Here is a 23,775-nt window from a genome sequence, read left to right on the forward strand (position 1 = left end):
GGCTTGAGAGAAAGATGTACCATTTTCATAAATTTGGTAAATAAATTAAAACCTTCCAACTTAGAGCTGCATTCAAATGTTATAATTAAAGGACTACTAGTTGGTTTTTTTGTTTTGTTTTGTTGTTTTACAGTCCATCTATTTTAGCAAATTCGCAAATAATTAGTTTCTTTTATTTATGTTTTTCAAGATCAGTTCCTCTATTCAGCCAGAGGAAACCCCAATATCCTTAGCTGCGTTTTACCTCAGTTACCCATAGAATTGAGGCAAGAATAGGTTGGGGGAATGTGACAGAAGTGTGTCTGTGCTGTCTCAGCTTAGTTAACTAGTCCTCTGTAGCAGGATAACTAGTTAACTAGTCCTCTGTAGCAGGATAAGCATGTTTGTTTAGAGGTAGAGAATTGTCCCTGGTCATGATTTTATTTTTTATTTTTTTTACTGAGTTGTTTTTGTTTCATTTTGTTTTGTTTTTTGCGAGAGTCTCGCTCTGTCACCCAGGCTGGAGTGCAGTGGCGCGATCTTCGCTCACTGCAACCTCTGTCTACCAGATTCAAGCAATTCTCCTGACTCAGCCTCCCGAGTAGCTGGGATTACAGGCGCATGCCACCACACCCAGCTAATTTTTGTGTGTGTGTGTTTTTTTTTTTTAGTAGAGACAGGGTTTCACCATGTTAGCTAGGATGGTCTCAAACTCCTGACCTTGTGATCTGCCCACTTTGGCCTCCCAAAGTGTTGGGATTACAGGCGTGAGCCACCACAGTCAGCCCTACTGAGTTCATAAGTGAAGCTTTTTCACCTCTCATGTTATTTGAATATTGTTTCCTTCATCTTTATTTATTTATTTATATTTTTCAAGACAGCGTCTCACTCTGTTGCGAGAACTGGAGTGCAGTGGCACATGATCATAGCTCAGCATAGCCTCAAACTTCTGAGCATAGGTGATCCTCTCATCTCGGCCTCCTGAGTAACTAGGACTACATGCTTAGCTGGTTTTTTGGTTTTGTTTTGTTTTGTTTTTTTCTTTTTTTGTTTTTTGTTGAGACAGAGTTTTGCTAAGTTTCCCAGACTGGTCTTAAATGGTGCTCTCATCTTGGCCTCCTCAAGTGCTGGGATTACAGGGATGTAATCCTGGCCCCTTAATCTTTATTATTAGTTCATCATCTTTTATCATGTATACTATGTGCCTTGAAAGTATGTATTATTTTGTTATCTGCACAACTCCACATCACTTCATGGATATTCCGAATATACCTGTAGTATGTTAATAAATAGCATCTAATAAAATGTAGATACATAATAATAAGCCATTTTCATAACTTTTGGCTAATTTTGGAAGCAGCATTCTCAACTGCAGGTCAGATTTTTAAAAGAATTTAATTGTATCTGTGATTGTGTCTACATCAAGCCAAAGATTAAAGCAATTCAGTTGAGTGAGATAGGGTGTGGAAACAGGCTACATGTTGGAGTTTGTTGCCAGCCCGATATTTTCAACACAGTTTCTAGACCCATCTTTTTAAATGCATGCTAGAATGAAAACCAAAAGGACTTTTTCATATCGTATTTGCAGTCATCTGTAGGTGTAACTTCTGACGTCTTTATTTTTGTTGCTGTTCTCTTCTCGTTGACAGCAGACCTGTAGACACGCTAGTCCCAACATGGTTTTTTTACTTCCTCACATGTGTAATAAAGTGTTCTTGCTGTGTATTAAGGGGTCCTCAGCAATTATGAAACCATTGCTGCAGAAGCCCAGAGTCACGTACGATAGAAATATTCCATAGTAAGGACCTAACAGGATTCACGTTAAACAGAACTTGACTGTAAACTAATGGATTCCTGCTACAGATAATAGGAAATGTTTTGTTGTTGTTGTTGTTTTTTTTTTTTTTTTTTTTTTTTTTTTTTTTGGAGACAGGGTCTCACTCTTCCACCCAGGCTGGAGTGGGGTGACATGATCATGGCTCACTGCAGCCTCGACTTCCTGGGCTGAAGTGATCTTCCCACCTCAGCCTTCTGAGTAGCTGGGATTACAGGCAGACACCACCACACCCAGCTAACTTTTTTGTAGAGGCGGGTTTTGCCACATTGCCCAGGCTGGTCTCGAACTCCTGAGCTCAAGCAATCCACCTGCCTTGGCCTCCCAAAGGGCTGGGATTACAGGCATAAGCCACCACGCCTGGCCAGGAAATGTTTTTAAAGACTCTGGTTCCTACAAAATGTGCAAAGAATTGTCAAAACTGTCTATCTACTTCTTTACATTTTAATTTTTGTTGGTTTATATTTCAAATATTACATTGTCAATTAGGATTATTATGAGCACAGATGACACATTTTGCCCATCCCTGATAAAGAGAAGAAATTTACTCCCTAATGTGTAGCCAGTTTAGGAATTTTAGCCTTAATTGAAAAATCTATACTTTGTTCTAACTGGACTTTGTTTTGTTAGGAGATAGAAAAGTCTCTAAGCCATCTCTGAGACAGATTTCTACTCTTCCTTTAAAATCTTGCCCAGACTGGCCCTTCCCCTCTCTGTTCTTCCATTCAAGGCTCACTTATTGAACATTTACTACGTGCAAGCACTTCATTTAGGCAAGTAGGAGCTATGTGCCCTCAAGGACTTATAACTTGTTGGGAAAGCACGTGGGAGTTATATACACAGAGAAGTGAATTAGGAGCTGAGTCTCACTCTCAGTAACCAGGGTGGAGGGAGCCAGAGGAAGGAATGATGAGTTCTGCCAAGAGGAAGGGAAAGGATTCTGACGTTATCTTCTTCTACACTGGTTAGAATAGAAAGATAGAATCCTAAATTTAAGACGGAGATCTGTGCTGTATACATGTGACTAACAGAGATTGGGAAAGAGTGTAATTACCTCCTGTGCCTAAGAAGGTTGTTGGCGTAAACAAGGTAGAAGCAAAGCCAATCTTGGGGACAGTTTAACCGAAATCTTTTCAAATATTTGGTAGAAAGCATTGGATAAAGTGTTACAATTTTAATTAATGTTTTTAAATGACAATTGAGGGTTCATAAACCCATTGTTGCCATACAGTTGAGAAGAGTAGAATGGGTTTGTTTTTGCAATCCCAGTGGGGTAATTAAACTTGCAGTAGCGTGTCACTCATTCCTTAGGCAGAGGGACTTTTGAGATTGCAATAGCTCATCTTATGTTGCAGCTTTGTTTTTAAATTTAGCTAAGTTCAAGCCTATGGAAAAAAAAATCAAGAGAATGGAAGAGATGAGTTCTGAACTAGTGAATGTGTTCACTCAAGGCACAGGGCCTCTTTGAGGAATTTAAGTCGCAGACATCTTTCACAGAAAAGCTGTGTCCAAACTGTCACAGTCACTGCCTCAGTGTCCTGTTTTGTTTCGAAGGACATGATACCTATTTTCCATGCAGTTTTTCAGAAAATAGTATTTGTACCCATTTGTTTTGTCTTCTTAAGGAACTTTCACGCAGACTTTTCGAGCAGTGAGCAGGCACCAGAGACTATGTCACTGTTCTGCTCTGCACAGTGTGGGGATTTGCAGTTGGCGAATGAATTCATCAGCGGACGAATGTCAGCTCCCTAGGTGACAAGCTTCCTGTGATATAGACTTGGTGAGGGCAGAGCTTGGTGAGCCTTTTTTGTTCACGACTTCATCTCTAGCACTCACAGTAGTGCTTGGCACATAGTACATGCTCAATAAATATTTGTAGTTTTATTTGTGGAATGATATGCTGAGTAAATGATTAGAGTATATTATCAAGAAATTTTCGTAGAGTTTCCATTTCCTTGGTTGCTAAATGATTTGTAATATTGTAATCAGTATGTCTATGACACAATTACTAAAGTTATTTAGTGTTTATCAGTGATGTCTGAAGCTCCGTTGCTCTTTTGAAGTCGTTTGTTTCTTGGGACATGCAATTCTTAGGGAAAAAATGACTTAGAGTCAAAGAATTTAGGAATTTTAGGGGAAATCTGGAGCCCATTTAATTTAGTGGCCTTAAAGATGAGGTATGACGTAAGACCCAGGCTAACGCAGCTTCTAACAGTTGATACTGAATCCCAGGTTTCCCGATTCTGAACTTGATGTCCATTTTGAGGGGTCGTTAAGCCAAATATCTTCAAGCTTTTCCCCTCTGTTGCACTCACATTTATGAATACAGATGGTCTCCAACTTATGATGGTTCAACTTAAGAATCCGCATTCCATAAAAATGGGACTTTGATTACCCATACAGTTCTGGTTTTCACTTTCAGTACAGTATTCAATAAATTACATGAGATATTTAACACTTTAATATCAAAGAGGCTTTGTGTTAGATGATTTTGCCCAACTGCAGGATAATGTAAGTGTTCTGAGCGCATTTAACGTGGACGAGGCTAAGCTGTAATGTTTGGTAGTTTAGGTGTATCAAATCCATTTTCAACTGATGATACTTTCAACTTCCAAAGGATTTATCAGGATGCAACCCCCATCATAAGTCAAAGTGCATCTGTACTTACTTTAGACTAAACAGGAATAATAAAGGACTCTAGGAGAAGAGAACTCAGTAAGAGGTTAGCTTTACGTGGAAATGTTACAGGCCTAAAGTAAGGTACAGCCAACAACAACAAAAAAAGCAAGCTGGCGATCTGCCTTCTATGCAAAGGTTATTTTTCTTATTACAACAAAACTAATTAGTGGATTTTCTAATGTAAGAAAATGTTGCTGTTAGTAAAAGTTTCCTCAGTGTGCCAGAAAGCAGATGGTGGCAGTGAATAGTGTTTTCTTTTGCCAGGTTTTGTATATGCTTTCTAAACCTGCAAGAGATTTTGCTTTTCCAGATTCAGATTTCTGATCTTTTTTATTTTAAAACAGAAATAGAAACTTATATTTAAATGTACTTGCATCATGTGGTCTGTTTGACATATTATGGTTAGTTGAAAATGTTGAGTAACATTTGATGTTCTACATGAATTTCTTCTCTGAGTCTTGGGACTTTTAATGTTGTTCTATACTTTCTCTCTTTATGGAAATAAAGAGTTTATGCCTTGAGAGTGCTACAATGGGGAGTTTTGAGTGAGTTATGAAAAGCAATGGATAAGATATTTCTATGTTAAAATTTTTATTTTGTTTCACTCCCAATTACTGTGCAAGTACCAGCTTTTCACAGTGAGGTTTCTTACAGCATGACTTTGTTCATTATGACTTCAGTGTTTGTATACAGTTTTGAATAATTTATTTCTTTCTACTACTGTTGAGATGTTACTTTCTGCTAATTTAAAATTTTTTGCCTAATGTTTTTAATGAAAGTGCTTGTAAATATGTTTGTTTAAAGTCTGAAATCTAAACATGTCCTTATAGTAGCAACAAGGCAACATGAAAACAAAAGGCATGCTGATTTTAAGGCCAACTGGAAGAATGTGTATCTACAGTGGTGTAGATGTGAGGTTGTAATGAGCATGAGTGTAGTCAAGACTTATGGCTTTGTTGACTAAAACTTAGAAATGTTTTCCTTTCTATAGGACCTCCATTTAGAGGAGAAAAGGAAATCATTAAGTCAATAGATGAGTTATTAAAGTATAAAGTAAAAATAGAAAATGAAAACACACTCGGTGATTTTTTTGGAAATCATTTGGGCAAAGAGTAACAAGAAAGAATAGTCTCAAAGTTACTAAATGGAATAGTCTCCTTGTGGAATTATGTGCTATTTTAGGAGGTGATAGCCATAATCAAAGGAAATGGAAGAAGGACTTTCATCCCTTTTTTCACCTCATTCCCATGTAGCTCTGCTGTGTTGTTCCATCTATCCCCCAACACTAACCTGGTAATTTGGAGACACCTTGCCGCATATTGTTTCACCTTTAATTCTTGAATAAACTCTGATTCTTACTTATAACATTTCCCATGTTTGTTGCCAATAAAATGTCCCATTTCATTTGAAGAGTTGCTATTTCTGTCACCTGTGCAAAGGATACCACTTCTTTTATTACTACCTCTTTCTTTTTCCTTTTCTTTTCCAACTGCTTCTCCTTTGACTTTGTTTTTCCCAATCATTATTTGTTTTTATCTTCTTTCCTAGTAACCAAAAATTAAAACAGGACAGTTTCCAAAGGAAATGTCTGTAGATGTTAACCAAACTGATTGAGTTACTGGTTATTCTTTGCTTACTTAAAGGTTGTAAATTTGCAAAAAGACAGAGGTGATACTGGTATCACTCAGAGACACAGGTTAGTGCCTTGGCTGTGCTGATGCTGCCAGGGTTTAAACACTGCTGCGAGGAGCCCAGCGCAGGCGAGAGTGTGGGGTGAGGATGTGTGATAACGGGGCATGATGGGCAGGTAGAGCTGCTCACTTGTGTTTTACACACCGGTGCCCCAGCCTTCCTCTAGGCTCTTTCTTGTGAATAGGCTTCTACCATGACCAAAATATTTGAAAAACCATGAAGTCAAGAGATAAGTAACTTTTGTTGAATATAAAACAGATAAGCCATTACCTATTCATAGAAATATGTACCCCCTGATAGACTTTGGCAAGGGTTCTAATGCAGAGAAACACCATGTTCTCACCACCAGTGAAGATGGGGGAAGTAGCTACTCTCAGAAAACAAATAGCACGGTGGCTCACTCCTGTAATCCCAGTACTTTGGGAGGCTGAGGTAGGTGGATCACTTGAGGCCAGGAAGTCAACACAAGCCTGGCCAACAAAACCCTGTTTCTACCAAAAATAAAAAAATTAGCCAGGCATGGCAACATGCACCTGGAGTCCCAGCTACTTGGGAGGCTGAGGCAGGAGAATCACTCAAACCTGGGAGGCGGAGGTTGCAGTGAGCAGAGATCGCACCACTGCATTCCAGCCTGGGCGGCAGAGTGAGACTCTGACTTAAAAAAGAAAAAAGTGTAAACTTTTATAAATGATACAGAGTTGAATGAATGGAATTCTTGGTGAACATGATGAGCTATCTTGGACTGAATAAAGTCTCACAATGCTTTGCACACAGTAGGTGATAACAAATGTTTGAGGGACTGACATAAACAAGCTTCCTCCTCCTAAGAAAGGTTAATTAATAGTCATTCTTTGGAGTGAGGGATCCATGCTGATTTTTGAAAAGTGAATCAGTGTAAAAGTTCCAGTCACCCTCTTGGACTTTTTGATGAGAAGCTATTGAAATAGCACCTATGTTAGAGTCCTCCCAGCAAACATGATTTTTTATTAAAATACATCCAGATGACAAAAAAGAAGGTTTTAGAAAAAAAAGAATTTAACCATGGTGACTCACGCCTGTAATCCCAGCACTTCGGGAGGCTGAGGTGGGTGGATTGCTTGAGCTCGGGAGTTCAGGACCAGCCTAGCCAACATGGTGAAACCCCATCTCTACTAAAAAATACAAAAAAAAAATAAAAAATAAAATAAAGAGCTGGGCGTGGTGGCAGGCACCTGTAATCCCAGCTATTCAGGAGGCTGAGGCAAGAGAATTGCCCGAACCCAGGAGGCAAAGGTTGCAGTGAGCCGAGATCGCACCATTGCACTCTAGCCTGGGGGATAAGAGCAAAACTCCATCTAAAAAAAAAAAAGAATTTCCCGAAGATAGTTTATTTGGCAAATCCCACGCAAACTATTACTAGACTTTACATGAAGACAATTTAATTTTAGGATTATTACTAAGCAAATTACTCATAAATACTGAGTTACTGAGATGGAAAATACTTTTATCTCCCCCCAGTGTAACTACAGACAAGAATGTAAATAGTGTACTTAGGTGAAAACAGAAATGACAGATAGAATGAACTTTGGGTGGAGGCGAAAGTGCAGAAGCTCAATGGTATTGAGCTGGGTTTAAGTGTGTGGGATCCCATGACTGGTTACTGATCTTTGAAAGCGTTTCAGGATTTCAAAGCTACATAAGTGAATTCACGTGTTACAGTTATCTAGGTTTGTTTTTTCCTTGTTATATAGGATGTTTGCAGTTTTCCCATTTGTATCAACTCATACATTTTTGAAGTTTTAGAATTCAGTATAGCTTTGGTTATAGATTAAAGTTCACTAGAAAATCACTGACTAATCTTTTTAGCCTGTTCCACTGTTCCATAGTATAAAGATACACAGAACTTGATGGCTTCCAAGTGTGGTTCAAACTTCCAAAGCACTCGAGATTAGCACCATGTGAAAAAATTTTAAAATATTGTACTGCAATTAATTTTAAATAACTTAGCACTGCATATGTCAGGGAGAAAGCCACAAAGCTTCAAACAGAAGCTCCTATAAGTGAAATGATTCACTTACATCATTTAAATAATTTCATCTCTCATAAAGACATAGAAGCAAAATGTATGCCTATTTCCACTTGGGAAAGGCTTGGGTGAATTTCTGAAGAATCAGATATTACCTGAGGTTTATTATAGTCTGGGAATTCTGTGGAGCATTTATTGGTTTACCAAATGATTAACTCCCTATATTCATGTGTATTTGTTATAGGTTCAAAAACCAAGTTATTACAGGAAAGTTATTGTCAGTGTGGAAATTGAAAACACGTTATTTTAATGATATAACGTAGAGAAGGTATATCTAAAATATATATTTTCAAGTATTAACCTAAATTCTAGGACCGAGGTTAAATTCTTTGAGGATATCTTTTTAGTAGCTCCTAAAACACAAAGTTTTCTGGAAGACCCGATGGGTCAAGATGTAAAGTTAAAAACATTGTTTATGGTCTTCTGTGGTCAGGGGTTAGCCAAGTCCCTGAAAATAAACATTTGCAACTGTTAGAGGGCTATTTGTGGTCATTTATAAAGTATAGATGACACAGTTTATGACTTGTAATTATTGCACTCATGTTATTTCTAATTGCACTTATGATCAGCAGCAAATAAGCAAATATCACTCAGTGCCTTTTGAGGAAATGAGTCTTAGCCTTGAATGCAGCCAAAGACCAACAGCTCAATTGCTAGTTATCTGTTTCAAATGTAGAACTCTGGGGCTGGAAAACACCTTTACTGGACACCTAACCCCCACCTTCATCTATACATACTCTGGCCTGGAGAGGTAAGAATTTACATATCCAAGGGAAAATGGGTGATTTACGACCAGAAAGTAGACATCCTGACTCCCATAGAGACCCTTCTTACCACAGGAAACATACCATCTTCTAGTCATGGAGTCTCCCCCAAATCAGAAAGAACACCCCAAATACCTATTGACCTTTCCCAAGAGAGATTCTATTGCATTTTATGGCTCTGAAAGAGCTAATTTTCTTCCCTTTTTTTTTTTAAATTTTTTTTTTTTTTTTTTTTTTTTTTTGAGATGGAGTTTCACTCTGTGTCCCAGGCTGGAGTGCAGTGGCAAGATCTGAGCTCGCCGCAACCTCTGCCTCCTAGGTTTAAGCCATCCTCCCGGGTTCAAGCTATTCTCCTGCCTCAGCCTCCCGAGTAGCTGGAATTACAGGCATGCACCACCACACCCAGCTAATTTTTGTATTTTTAGTAGAGACAGGGTTTCTCCATATTGACCAGGCCAGTCTCAAACTCTTGACCTCAGGTGATCTGCCCACCTCGGCCTCCCAAAGTGCTGGGATTACAGGCATGAACCACTGTACCTGGCCTGAAAGAGCTATTTTTTCATCTTCATATTTAAATTCCGTTTCAACAAACATGTATTAGTATCTGTATGTTCCAGGCATGGTGCTATCTGCCAGTAAAAATGAGACAGAAAATTAAATAGTGTGATGCTTTAACCAGTCTATATGCTTTAGAAAACCTGCTTCCAAGCAGTGAACAGTTAGAGAATTATAGCCACTCATAATTTACAAGGCACTGTAAATCATGCCATTCAGTCCTGGTAGTCTCTAGAGTTGGGTATTTGGAATGAGTCAGTTGAGGTTCAGGGAGGTAAAGGGGCTTGCCCAGTTCCTCAAAGCTAGTATAAATAGCCAAGAAGGGATTCAAACCCAGGTTTTCTTTTATCATGCCTTTTGCCTTTTTTCACTATACTATAGCTACTTCTGCTAGAACTGTCATTTCTATTAAAGGGAGGATACCAGGCCTAATTCAGAATAACGTTCTGCACTATCTATTAAATTGTTTCTAAGGAGAAAAGTCTGATTTAAAAAAAATATTTTTGTACTTTAGGCTGTAATCCCAGCACTTTGGGAGGCTGATGTGGTTGGATCACCTGAGGTCAGTAGTTCGAGACCAGCCTGGCCAACATGGTGAAACCCTGTCTCTACCAAAAAATACAAAAATCAGCTGGGCGTGGTGGCAGCACCTGTAATCCCAGCTACTCAGGAGGCTGAGGCAGGAGAATCACTTGAACTCAGGAGACGGAGGTTGCAGTGAGCCGAGATTGTGCCATTGCACTCCAGCCTGGGCAACAAAGGGAGACTTCGTCTCAAGAAAAAATAAAATTGGATACTTTACACCATTTCCAGCAATGCTAGTTATGCAGAAATAGCTTAATATTCCACTTAAAAAAAGATTCTGCCTAAACCTCTCTTTATCTCACTAGAAGAGCTAACCCTAACCACTACCACCACCAGTTAGTATCAGGGCTGCTGTAAATTGTTCCAAGGGTGCATTTAGTGGTATTGATTGCTGCTCATAGTAAAAGAATAAAAGCAATTATGAATATACACAACAACTTGTTGCTCTACCCCAATTTCACCAGGAGATAGGATTTAGTCAAGAGGGAATGTCACAGAATCTTTATCCTGATTAGGAGCTTTTTGAGGGGAAGGACCTTGCCTTTTTTAATTTTGTATCTCCAGGTATACAGTGTGAAAGGCGCCATAGTAGATGCCAAGCGAATGAATGAATCAATGAATGAATGAATGAGATGGATAGGCCCAAAGACAAGTAAATCAAAAAACAACCTGTGTTGTTTCAGAGGAGAATGATCCAATATCATTTCCCCTTTGGGTAGGAGTAGTGGTATCAGTATTGCTATGACTGCAGAATCCCAGACTTGTCTAGAATCTCTAGTTATAGCTTTCCTCAGCAGTGGGATTCACCAACACACTGAAATAACCTGTCTGTGGCAAAACTCCATAGACCATCCTGTTTTCTCAAATGCTTCAAGGGGAAAAGAAATTCCTGATTTACCCAACCACAGAATCGTCAACCTTCTCATTAAGGCTTCTGCATTTTTTTAGGCAAATTGTTACTGTGCCATTCTTACTCCTATCCTTTCACAGAATTATTTTCTGATTATGGATATAAGACCCAGTTGATTTTTTCAGAGTTTAGTCATTTATTCTGTGGTTTCAAACCTCTTCTACCATGTTATCTTCCTGCCCTTCTACTCCCCTGTCCCCATCCCCCCACACCAATTCTTAATTCCCTTTCTTCCTTTTTTTTCTCACCAGGAAGGGATATGTCACAGTAAACCCTCCCACCTTGTCATCCAAAATTTCTAGGGAGCCTTAGTTGTGAGAGTCTTCTTCTTGAGGCCTTAACCTTACTTTTAGACAGTTGTCATTATCTTTGTCTAAAGGTCATAGCTAAATTGAATAAAAGGAAAGCTGTGTTTTCCTGTCGATGCACAAAGGCAGTATTGACTTCCCTAATCCAGTTTGCTGAGGGGTGAGAGAATTAAATTAGATATCTAAGCACAGAAATTGAGAGCCTTTGAAAACAAAGATAAGGAGACAAGACTGTATTTTCCTTTTGCTGGGAGCTCTGGGCTCAAGATTTTGCAGGTGTGTCATCTGATCCATGGCTTGCATCGATCAAAACTGTGCCAATGCATATTTAATTAGCAAGGGGACCCTGGATGCATTATAGCCATCATCCCTATATTGAATGGACTGTCAGACTCTCCGCACACTTCTCCACCCCCACCCTCCCCTGAACCCGTGCCCCCTCCCTTGCCTCGTTGTTTGGGAAGCTTCTGCATTTTGTCTGAGCAGCTAAAAAGTTTCTTTGTTTTTAGCTGCTGATGCATACAGCGCCACTGAGGAGAATACAAACAAGTAGAGTCCTAAAGTGTTTATTTTGTCTAGGAAGACAAGCTAAACCAATTCGATTCCTTCCGTAAGATTTTCAAACCCTGTAGAAAACCAACAAGAAAAACAAAAAGAAAATGAAGACACTGTTCAACTCTTCACATATAGAATTTTTTTTTAAAAAAGAATTGGTTATATTAGGATTAAAAAAAGATTTGGGACAAATATTTTAATAATTGAATTAGAGAATAAAAACTTTCTATTGTGATAGAAAAGTATTTTATTTTAAAAGCTCTGTTTTGATAAATAAGGCATTTGTTGTTGGCAAATATTTTATTGATCAGTCTAATTTGCATGATGAAATTCACCATTCTGACATGAATCTGTCATTACCATTAGGGAATCCAATGCCTGTACAAAAGTTATTTATGATAGATGACAAAGAGTTAGAGCTGGATGTATTTTTTTTTAAAGTTTCCAAGGTTTTGTGGGTGTTTCTGTTGGTGAGAATTCTTGAAGTGCAGGAGGTTTGGAGTTTTGCCACAGACAGGTTATTTCATGGGATTATGGTCACTGTTCATTTTCACACAGGTTCCAAAGCCTGAATATCCAGACAGTGTTGTCTGATAAACAGATGTAATGCACCAAGTCTGCTTAGAATAAAGAGCAACAGACTGTGAGCACATGTTTAGGACTCATTTAAACTCATCAGCATAGTCTAGCTCATAGTTCTCTGTCTCTGGTCTACTTTTGAGGTAGCTTCTTGCTGGTAAAGTAACAAGGAATTATTTTTTCTCTCCTACAATTTGCTGCAGAGACTCATGGGAAATTCATTTGCATACATCTTGTTACAAAGACTGACTACTTCCTGGCTTAGACAAAGTGTTGCCTGATAAACAGACTTAACACACAAATGCCTGTCTGGAATAAACAACGGCAAGCTGAGATTTACATTTCCATTATCAAAGATAATCTCTTTCCCAGTATATGAGAATTAAGAACCTGTTCTTTAAAACCAGGTCTGTGCTCCTGATGTTTTATACTAAAATCACATCATGTGTCAGTTGGGGTTGATTTTTACAAAGAAACACAAAACTTGTTGGGATGTGAAGATTGTATGACAGAGGTAAATGTACCTTTTGGGGGGCCTTTATGAGTTTCAAAACCAGGTTTTCTTGCATTATTTTGTTTGAGCCACACAACATCCTGTTAAGTAGTTAGGCAAAATGATCAGTAGTGTCTCCATTTTACAGATGAAGACACTGAGATCCAGCATAGTTAAAGGATATAGCTGAGGTTTTTAGGACACCATCTTTTTACCATTTCATACTCCTTTCAGTGGTGGAATATGAATGCAAGAAAATTAGTACTTTAAGGTGCTACCTGGACTTAAATAGCATGTTTTTACTTGATAGAGGGCATTTTATTATTTCAATAAAATTTTGTACAGACATCCAGGTACATGAAAATAATGCATGTAGATTATAACTCAGGCTTCGTTTTCATTTGAAGCATGTATTTTATAGTAGGAAAGAATGCAGGGAAATTTTCTACATTAAGTGGTATAGATCGCTGTATGAGTAATCTTCAAGTATATATCATTCTGTTGAAGAACTCCAAGAACCTAGTGTTATGATTAATTTTGATTGTGAAAAAAGTGACTAAACGGGGAAATTAAGCACAATTCTGCTATGCAGTAATGTTGCAGGGATGGCTTTTTAAGCAGGTCTTTGTTTACATGGGAGTGGGTAGGTGATCCGGTAGACTCAATAACTTGAGTTCTGAATTAATCAGCAGGCACCGCTGTGAACACAGCACCTCTTATGGGGAAAACAAAATTCAAAATGATTACCTAGACATTTTAGTTTGGTTTAGTCAAAGGGTCTTGTCAAAGAAAATGTGAGAAGTTGTAAACTTAGTCAAAGTATCATGTTTGCCTATCTTTTATAATCACCAGCTTCTTACCATTGACTTCGTTTATAACATCACTGAGAAAGCTGATCATTACTTGAAATTCAGCCTCATGTGAAGATTGAAGGTTTAATGATTGAGTCATTTTGTCATTACTTTCAGAGTGACTGAATTTGTCATTTTTAAAGCTTAGAAATGATCCTCCTCTCACTGTCATAACACAACAATAGTTATGCCATTTCATTTTTTTTCTCAACGTGTTAGAACTGTGTATCATTCTGCAACCTCCTTGTGCATGTAGAAAAATAACACTTTGATGAGTAGGTGATAAGGCAGTTGACTCACTCTTCAACTTAAACAGTCTTTTCATCGTACACAGTACCGACTAAACAGATGGGCCCTGGAATACCAACATTAATGGAACACCAGAAAAATTGAATTTCTGTAAATTTAATATATCACAAACTCATGGCCAGAAAGGCATTACAAAAAGAAAAGTTTTGAGAAAGAAAATGGTAGTAACCTAGATTATGTAACAATCTTAAGTAGGCCTTGACAGTACAGTACAGGGGAGTGACTAAGGGGTGGATCTCCAGAGCAGCTGGCAGCCCCCAGGGTGGTCTGGTGGAGGGAACCCTTCCAAGTGGCGGCTGCAGCAACACAGACCTTGCTCCCTGTCTGAATCAGGCATAGAGGAGATGAGGACCAATGTGTGCAAACTAGCCTGGTCCTTCTGGAGCTAGGAGTTCCCCTGCACCCCGCCACAGCTCCCCATCTCCCTTCGATAAAGGACTCACTCTGCATACATTAATTACTACAGTTACCATGTACATATATCTAGACAAACACTCAAGTCTAGCTTGCTGGGAAAGTTATAAAGATCAAATTTTGTATTTAAAATCCAGTAATGATAAGATTTCCCACTTAAAGAACCACAGAGTGTTTCCATTTTTAAAGCTGAAGAAAACTTTTATGGTATGACTCACCTCATAATTTATCTGTTTTAGGAACGAGGTTATTGTATGTTAATTTTTCATTAAGCGGGCCACAGTTGTGTACATTACTTGACCTTAAATATTAGTTTGGTTATTCACTGAGCTTAGAAGATTTTATTCATTCTCTGGAAATGCTAATAATAATTGCATATTTTCGGTGGTCCAGATTTAGTAATGGTGTTACAGATTTCTGTTTGTTCTTAACCAGACCGTGATGGATAATATTATATTTAGCTGATGGTGTTGTATTCATCAATGTTTACCCTTAAGCTACAAATTGTATATACATATGTACACCTGTGTGCTGACATTATACATTCTCAAATAAGGTTTTTCAAATATTTTCCTCACACTTCAGTCTTTAAGGTCACGGTCATACTGGAAAAAATAGATAATTTTCCTAAATATTATAAAGTATTGCAATAATCATTTCTTTTGTAACTGCAGCTGTGAGACTAATAAGCAAAATGTGACTATTATAGCTATTTGATTTTCTGGATTTCGTTAATGTAATAAACTTATGGTACTGACTGATCAAAATAGAGTAATTTTAATAATTATGTTACTCATAAGAACAGAATTATTTTTCTATTATAACCTTTATAGATGTCAAAAATTGAATTCTTTGGCCTGACTCTTTTGCAGAGTACTTATCTTTCCAAACTCTAAGAAACTAAAACTTATCTAAATTTTGAACATCTTTAAGGTCCAAAATTGTAGAGGATAACCGCTTATTACACTCAGAGTGTAATCACCCTTACTCCTTACTTTTACCTCAGAAATGTTCCTAACTCTTCATTTATTTGCAGGAAAGTATTCACTTCTGTCTTTGTCTTTTAGTTTTTATACTACAAGCAACTCTAGCTCATGAGAGTGGAATTTTCACTTTATTTCTTTGACTAATATTTTTGGGTTTGGACGCCTTCTGGTTTCTTCATACCGTCTTTTAATTTGGGAGATTTAAAACTGGACATAAAATTCTAACAAAGGCTCTTCAGACTTCATCTTTAGCCAAATCATTATGCATGTAGGGAGGCTGAAATTTAGGCTATATTATTTTTCTAGTGGAGCCAGAATTTATGCCTTTATGGTCCATAGACTTTGGTTGCTGTCATGTTGATGGACCAGGAATGACGTTGGTTTGTTTTAGGGTGGGAAGGGTTCCTCACCAGTGTGTCTGCTTTTCCTTTATCAAGCAACTTACAACAGCAGTTGTGAGGATTTTGAGGTAGTCTACAGACACCAGAATATGGTGGGTTTCTCTTAATCTTTGTAATTTTTAAATGTGTGAAATGTTCCTCCATCATTCATCATTTTAACCTGTATACATTTCTGGAGGGCCTCCTATGTGTCAGATACGGCCTTCAGCTCAGCCTCTGTGCTGCGTGGGCCAGTAGATCATAGGAGATGATTGCCTGCAATTTCTAAACACTGTGTAAGATTTCCAAACCACTCACAAACCAGAGGGATATGCCTTATATTCCCTTGCCAGGTCTCAAGAAGCAAGGCATCAAGCAGAGATAAAGGACTTTTTGCCCTCCTTTCTCATCTTAGAAGTCCCACTCCCCTTTCAGGTGTAAGCTTAGTATATTTTTCAGTCACTGACAGTGGTTCAGTATTAGAAAGCCGAACAACAATTGAAAATTCATCTCTTCGGTTCAGCAGTTATTGAACTCCTTGGCTGGGCCAGGCACCCTGTGGAAAGTGCCGGGGATAAGAGAAGAGTAGGAAGGAACTCTTCTTTAGAAGCTGACATTCTCAGGAGATGGTTTAAACAGACCTAACTACAGCATAATATTAATCACACTGGAAGAGATACGTTTGCAATGAAAGAAGGACTGGAGAGGACAAAATGTTTAATTCTAGGTGAAAGGGAAGATTTAGCAATATTCTATCTTTGTTTCTTGCCTAAAGAACATAAAATACATGGAAGGGATATTTATATTTTTGCCTCATCCATTTTACCATACTAACATGTTTTTGTCATTCCTCACCTTCCCCAAAGGAGTACTGAAGTTTCATTCTGAAGAGGAGTAGACCTGAGGTTTGAGGAGCCGTATATGTATACATGTAGCAAATCCAGTATAAGATTTCCGTTCTTGTACTGTACAAGCGTTTGGAAGCAGAGACTAATATGTAGGCATTAGGATTTATTTTATTCCTTTCCCTAGTGATTACGTTGACAGTGAACTATCTTTGTCTGAGTACTCCGGCAATATAGTTGTAGGCGCCATAAAACTGCATAGATGGATGGCTACCAGTTCAATTAAGAGTTCTTAACCTAGCCTCGCACATGCAAACCCTGTCTATTTTAGGTTTAAATTTCTGCTCATAAATTTTTTAAAAACCCAAAGAAACATTGCTTTTCAAGGTTAGGTTGAAGTCTAAGTTTCCTTAAACAAAAAGCAAATCCTTAGATAGGAAAAAAAATTGATAACCCTAATGTACTTCCTTATAAGAGCATTTCCAACCCCATCCTTTAAACACAGTGTGAGTAAATACTCTCTTCATTGTAATATACAAATCTTCTGGCTTTCAACCAGTAAGCAAGAGAAACTCACTGGTATGGGAGACTCGGATACAAGAAGAACATCCAGTTCTATGCAGTTGGGTTTGTTTTCTTAGGTTCCTAATTATTTAAGGTGGTAGAAATCGATCAACCACGTGATATTTGTCCAAAAGAGTAAGACACAGTTACCTTGGCTTCTGACAGGTGTCTATGGAGTATATAAAGGAGAAAAGTAAATTAATTGTTAACCTTCTTGATAGTGTTTTAATGCAAATGTTTGAGAAAGAGATCTTTCATTTGTATCAATTATGCATGGGTAGAAATTAATTTGTAATTCTGGTCACCTGGTTGGCTCCGCACTTAACAGCATCAGTGACCTTTTGCAATACCGGAAAGAGTGTCCATGCATCCTCAGCAGAGAATAGCACTAAGACTGGGTAGTTTTCCTCCTCCTTGGCTGAAAAAGAAAATGGTATTGAACTGCCCAGGGTAGAAAATAATTATTGAAGTTTTGAGATCATGTACATTTTCATGTAGATGTTTGGCTTTGCCTGCCCCTTACCTGGCAGGATGGTGCATTTTAGTATGCAGTCCTCAGATGGATAGCAGTGTCCCCAGCTTTGGAATAAAACTAGAAAAAATAAATTCCGTTTTCAGTTTGGCTAGATGCCTTCTCCAGTGTTTGTATCTGAGCTTTCACGAGAACGCCGCGGCCCCTTGCAGACCAACTCTGAGCATTTTCTTGCCACTCACTCTTTTGCTGTTGGTTTGCTTATTTTTCTGTGGCTTGGAATTTTAAACTTTCTTTCAACATACCTAATATTCATCTTTTATTGCTGTTCATGTTTTCTATTACGCTATATTTCTGTAAAGGTAGGTGGCAAACCAAATATAAACAAAAAGTGAAAAGAAGAAAGAAGTCCACTTTCAGATTATATATTAAAAAAAATTTAGCATCTTTCCTTATCCCTTTTTGCCTTAATATTAATGGATAAATATCAGAAGTGTAATTGACTATTGTATATCTAATAATTGAGATAAAACTATTTTCCATTTATTCATAGAGAAATGATTAATTATAAAGATATTATACATAGAAGTAGTACATGGATAGAGATGTATGTTTGCTAGTATTATTCCAAAGAAAATGTTATGTTTGGCTGAATTTTATGTATCTGTTTCAGGACATGATCAAGAATTTTAATTTTCCCTAAAACAAAATTAGATATTTTGCTTTCATTTTAGTTATAGAAATTAATGGTTTAAGATTGTCCAGAACAAAAACAATGGAGGTATGTCTTTCTCCTAAAACATACTGAATTACTACTCAAAATATTTAATGTGTAATTTCTAATGGTAAAATTATAGGCTTGTTCCCTAGAAGAAAAAGAAGGTAGTTATGCTGTATTTTTAAATTGTTTGTTATATCTATAATATTAATTTGTGTAGTTAAAAATTTAAATATGGATCAATGTAAATTTGTTTGCATTTCCAATTTTTAGTCCAGGTTTTGTATTTTTGTAGTTTATTCTGAAGGATTTCTCTAAAGGTTTTTGGCATGTAGTAATACATTTTGTTTGTGTCTTCTCTGCGGCAATTGTTACAGAACGATAAAAGCTGTCACTTTGCCAGACTCAAATAAAAATTCACTTTTTAGCATCTTCTGTTATTTAAACCTTTGAATCAACATAGAATTTTTGCTGTAGTCACCAGGTTAAGATTATCTGAAAATTTAAAAATAGATCTTTTCACTATAGCACTTATAATTAAAATCTTCGTTTGCTTAAAAGCAGGGAATCTTTTAAAGTAATAAATTAGCATTTCTAGACCTAAGGTCACTAGTAGTGCCACTTCTTTCTGCAGCATGTCCAAGAAAGAGAACGGTGATGCTATAACTCAGTTGCTATAGAAGTCATATTTTCTGTTTAATCACAGTTAAGTATCATGACCTTTTGACCTTACATTAAACTTGCAGAAATGTGGTCAAATTTCAGACAACTAATTCTAAACCTGTGAAGTCAAGGTGAAGTTAGGATTCAAGCTCTCCACAGATACAGAGATTTTGTTGAAAAACATTTTTTTTGTTTGCTATTAAACAATGTTGTAAACGACTTCAAGTCTCAGACAACACTTTCTTTTTATATCAAAAACTTTCCACTTGAAACATTTTGCCTGTTTTTTCTCTCCTCTCCCCCAAAAATGTACCATAAATATGCTTGTTTCTAATTTTGTGAAATTCTTTTGATCTAAGTTAATTTTTATCTCATTTAAAAATTAAGTTACTTTGATTTTTAATTATTTCATTTAGAAATTAAGTTAATCGAATTCCTTTTTTAGTTTGAAAGTATGATTATATTTTTTAAATTAAAAAATGTTTAATTCTATAAAGGTGTACAAAAATCTGTTTTTGCAAACACATCCTTGTAGGATCTCCCAAATGCATCAGTACAAGAAAAATATCATTCTTATAAAGTAGGGGAAACTTGTACCTTCGGAAAGACTGCTTTGAGTTAAGCAGTTATTTCAAGAAAACGTGATGGAATATTAGGACTCCAGTATTTAATGGTGTTAGTCTGCGTAGTCTGTTGCTGGAATGTAGAGCTAAATATCAACAGAACTTGTTACTGTTGTTTGGGTTGCTTTTATATACCAGCTTCAAAATATGTTTTGACACTTTATTATGTTCTGAATCAAGCTTCAGATGTGTGTAATGAAGGATGAAGTCTTTATCAGACTCGAGTGTATAAATAGTGGAGAAGAGCAGTTTGGAAATGGTCTAAGAGAATGGTTGCTGAAGAGCTTCAAGTTGTGATCTGGCAAAAGCCAGTGCCACTGTAGGTGTCCGCAAACCGGAGTGTCCTCTCTAAAGGCACAGGTTGCTGCTGCGTTTCCCTGTCTTTCTTTTCTCTTTCCGTCCTTTCTTTTTTTCATGTCTCATGTCATTTCTGTAACGTTCCCATTCTTAGTTTATAGGTTGAACCTTTTGAGAAAGTCTGGCACCTCTGATCCACTTTCCCTTGCAGACCCTGTAATTTTTGGCTGTATTTTTATGTTTTTCAGATTCAAGTCAATCTGAAAGTCCCAGCCAGCCAAGTGACGCTGACATTAAGGACCAGCCAGAAAATGGTAAGTTTAGCTTGGGACTCTAGCTGCTGCTTTCAGAGTCCACAGCAGCCAGCAGGCCGACTAAGTGTGAGGATTTGGGGGCCTACCCTATAAGTAGCCCACGGTAGGAACAACTCCAGAGACTTGGAAAAACTTAAGTAGATTACTTTTAACAGGGCAACTTCTTGTTCTGTGGATCACCCCAGCAGCCTCAGGACCCCTGGCCCTAAACACTATTAGGGTGCCCATGAGAACCTGAATTCCCAAGAAAGTTGATTACCCAATTAAACTATGAGAAGTGGGGTTAATTTACCAAATCAGATTTTTTTAATAGCGTTAAGTGAGGAGTCATGGCTTTTTCATTTCATTTTAATTCTTTAATGTGGCAAATGCCCCGTGATCATCGTCACTAGTGATTTAAGGTCATTCATTCACAAGCAGTTTTAAGCCTTTTGCGAGCTCAACACTTTGCCAATTCCTATAAGAAAAAAAAAAAATCTATGCTTTGAAGGATTTTTCTCCTTTAAATTGTCTAAAATAAAATAGTGAGGATACAGGACAGCATTAAATTCCACAGCTGCATAAATATCTAAGTTTTCTGTTGCAGATGCTTTATTAAAATAGAACACACAGTATATGTGAATATCATAGTATCTGGTAAAATGTGGAACTTGTGACAGGCACTACAAGTATGAAAAAGATTATCATGGGTTGGAATTTTATATTGAATAAAACTATCAGTTTCAATAAAAGCAGAGACATGAACTAGCAGTACCTAGTATACCAAACATTGTATTAGATGCTTTCACAGACACCATCTCATAAAATTCAAAAATCTTCTTCTTTGCTGATAGCACTGAGGACTCTGGTGGAATGCTTTACCTTGAAGGGCCTGTGGGGAGAATATGCCACTGTGATTAAAAGCTCAGGCTGTGGGCTGGGTGTGGTGGCTCACACCTGTAATCCCAGCACTTTGGGAGGCTGAGCTGGGCAGATCACAAGGTCAGGAGTTCAAGACCAGCCTGGCCAACAAGGTGAAGCACTGTCTCTACTAAAAATGGAAAAATTAGCCGTGCGTGGTGGCACATGCCTGTAATCCCAGCTACTTGGGAGGCTTAGGCAGGAGAATTGCTTGAACCTGGGAGGCGGAGGTTGCAGTGAGCCGAGATTGCGCCACTGTACTCCAGCTCTGGGCAACAGAGCAGGACTCCATCTCTGGGTTGCGGGGGGAAGCTCAGGCTGTGACCTGCCTCTGCTATTTCTTCTTACCTGTGTGATACTGAATAGGTTATTTAACCTCTCAGATTTATTCCTCTAAAACAGGATAATAATATTACCTGCTTGTGGAAGAGTTAAGTAAGATAATATGTGTAATATGCTCATCATAGTATCTCTGATAGAGTTTATGCTTTAAAAATGTCAGCTGTGGTTCATTATGACTTTTATTATTTTTCTTGTCAATATAATTCTACCATACTTTGTTTTTCACCCACTTTGAATGACCCCATTGCTTGAGTCTCTTCCTTTTGTTATTCTGTACATTGTTCCATGTTGATCTCCATCCAATCTTTGGAAAAGATAGGTAAACGGAATTATGTTGGTATTGTGGGGTGAAGGATCAAGATTACCACATTAGATATCCTATCACTCATTTTTCCGAATATGTTTCATTTCCTACCCATGAGAAATTTGATTACATTGCTGGCTTCTAGCATTAAATAGGGACTGCCTGGCAATTCCTCTCCTCATCCTGGTATTTTGGTGATATTTTCTTTATCAAAGTTGTCTTTTTAAAGCAGGCAGTAAAAAAAAAAAAAAGAGAACTCTGGAGGTTTGTTTTTAGTGTCATATACGCTACATCTTATTTTTTGTTGACATTTTAAAGAGTGGTATTTATAGACTAGTTTCATTCTTTATTTTCCACTTGACTCGCAGGTGATGCTTTCAAAGTTTCACTTTTTTCTACATATTGTATTTGTGCATAATCTCCCTAAAGATGTCTCCAGAGGTATAATTTTATTTTCATCTTCAAAAATGTGTGGACTGTACGGGTGTGTAGTTCGCGTATTTAGGTCTGGCCGCCCCTCTAGCATGCCTGCGATTCATCTGTCTTCATAAAATGGCCAACAAGCTGTTCACATGCAAATATAAATTGAGAGCATGAGAGGCCTGGCATGCCTTTCTGGAGCTGCCTGCAATCCCAATATTGTGTGTTTCCCATTCCAGAAAGCAACCAGGATTGAGCCTGGATTTTTCGGCCAAAGGCAGAGAGATACTAGCCAAGTTCACTTTTAACCTCAGATCACTTGATGCTACCTCAAGGATTTACACTGTCATTTTGCGGAAATCGTGTGAGTTCAAAGAAAGAAAGTATTAATATCGAGGAGATAAAGTAATAAATTCCTGTCTTTCAGTTTTCTGTTTGTTTCAAAGAAAAAGTAGTAGAAGCTGGTTTATCTTAGCCCTAGTTGAAGAATTATCAGCCTATTCAATTTGCTGCCTCTTGTCAGTCTCAGATGAAGTTAGTGGAGAAAAAATGATTTTCCTCTCTTCCTTAAAGACATCTAATCCCAAAAGGAATAAATGAAGATTCAGGGCTTGGTATTGACACGCATTAGATAAGGTTCCACTCTCTGGTGTTGCGTTGATCAAGAGAATGTTTCCTCTTCTTCATTACCTCAGGATATGAAGATGAATTCCTGAGAGGTTCTTGTGTGTTTTGTTTTTGTTTTGAAAGAGGGAATTCTCATAGGTGTATCAACAAAGCTCTAAGACATTTTGGAAGATGTAACAGACTTGATTCTTCAAATAAAATGGGAACTCGTTACTTCACATAGATGTATGTATGTGTGTGTGTGTGTGCGTGTGTGTGTGTGTGTGTGTGTGTGTATGTTTGTATATATGGGAAGGAAAATAATTTTTTTTTTACCCTAGCTCTTGAGAAAGGTAATGGGAAACGAATGGTATTTCCCTACTAAACCATGGAGAATGAATAGACAAATGGTAATACACTGTTTCATCCCAAATCGTAAACTGGGCCATGTAACTTTACCTAAAGTGGATGCAGCTGTTTCTTCCCTGGCCAACTAGTCTGTTTTTTTCTGTGGAATTTTTGCTTTCTTTTCTTGTACTCCCTTAAGACTCAACTGTAAAAGAAAACAAATCTTTGCCCAATTAGAGCATTAGATGGGAATTTTGAAGGAATTATCTGAAGCCCAGAGATAAAATATCAGAGTCTCTGAAACTCAAAATTGGTATAGTATAATGGGTAAAAACTCTGCTTCTGGAGTCAAACAGACCTGAGTTCAAATTAAGTAATAGCTGAGCGACTGAGTAAGGTACATGCCAATCTCAGCTTTCTT

General features: G+C 37.6%; 1 protein-coding gene across 8 annotated transcripts in view; it reads left to right on the top strand.

Moving 5' to 3' along the window:
- NFIA (nuclear factor I A) overlaps positions 1 to 23,775 on the top strand; it is a 383,622-nt gene that overhangs the window by 179,657 nt on the left and 180,190 nt on the right. For 6 of the 8 annotated variants that reach the window (XM_050804192.1, XM_050804211.1, XM_050804202.1 and 3 more), the window contains one exon: positions 20,369 to 20,434. The exons of the other annotated variants lie outside the window; for them this stretch is intronic. In XM_050804192.1, the coding sequence (XP_050660149.1) occupies positions 20,369 to 20,434 (66 nt within the window). The remainder of the gene's footprint in view (positions 1 to 20,368; positions 20,435 to 23,775) is intronic. 8 annotated transcript variants of the gene reach the window in all.

The sequence above is a fragment of the Macaca thibetana genome, chromosome 1 (genome assembly GCF_024542745.1).
Source record: "Macaca thibetana thibetana isolate TM-01 chromosome 1, ASM2454274v1, whole genome shotgun sequence".
NCBI lineage: Eukaryota > Metazoa > Chordata > Mammalia > Primates > Cercopithecidae > Macaca > Macaca thibetana.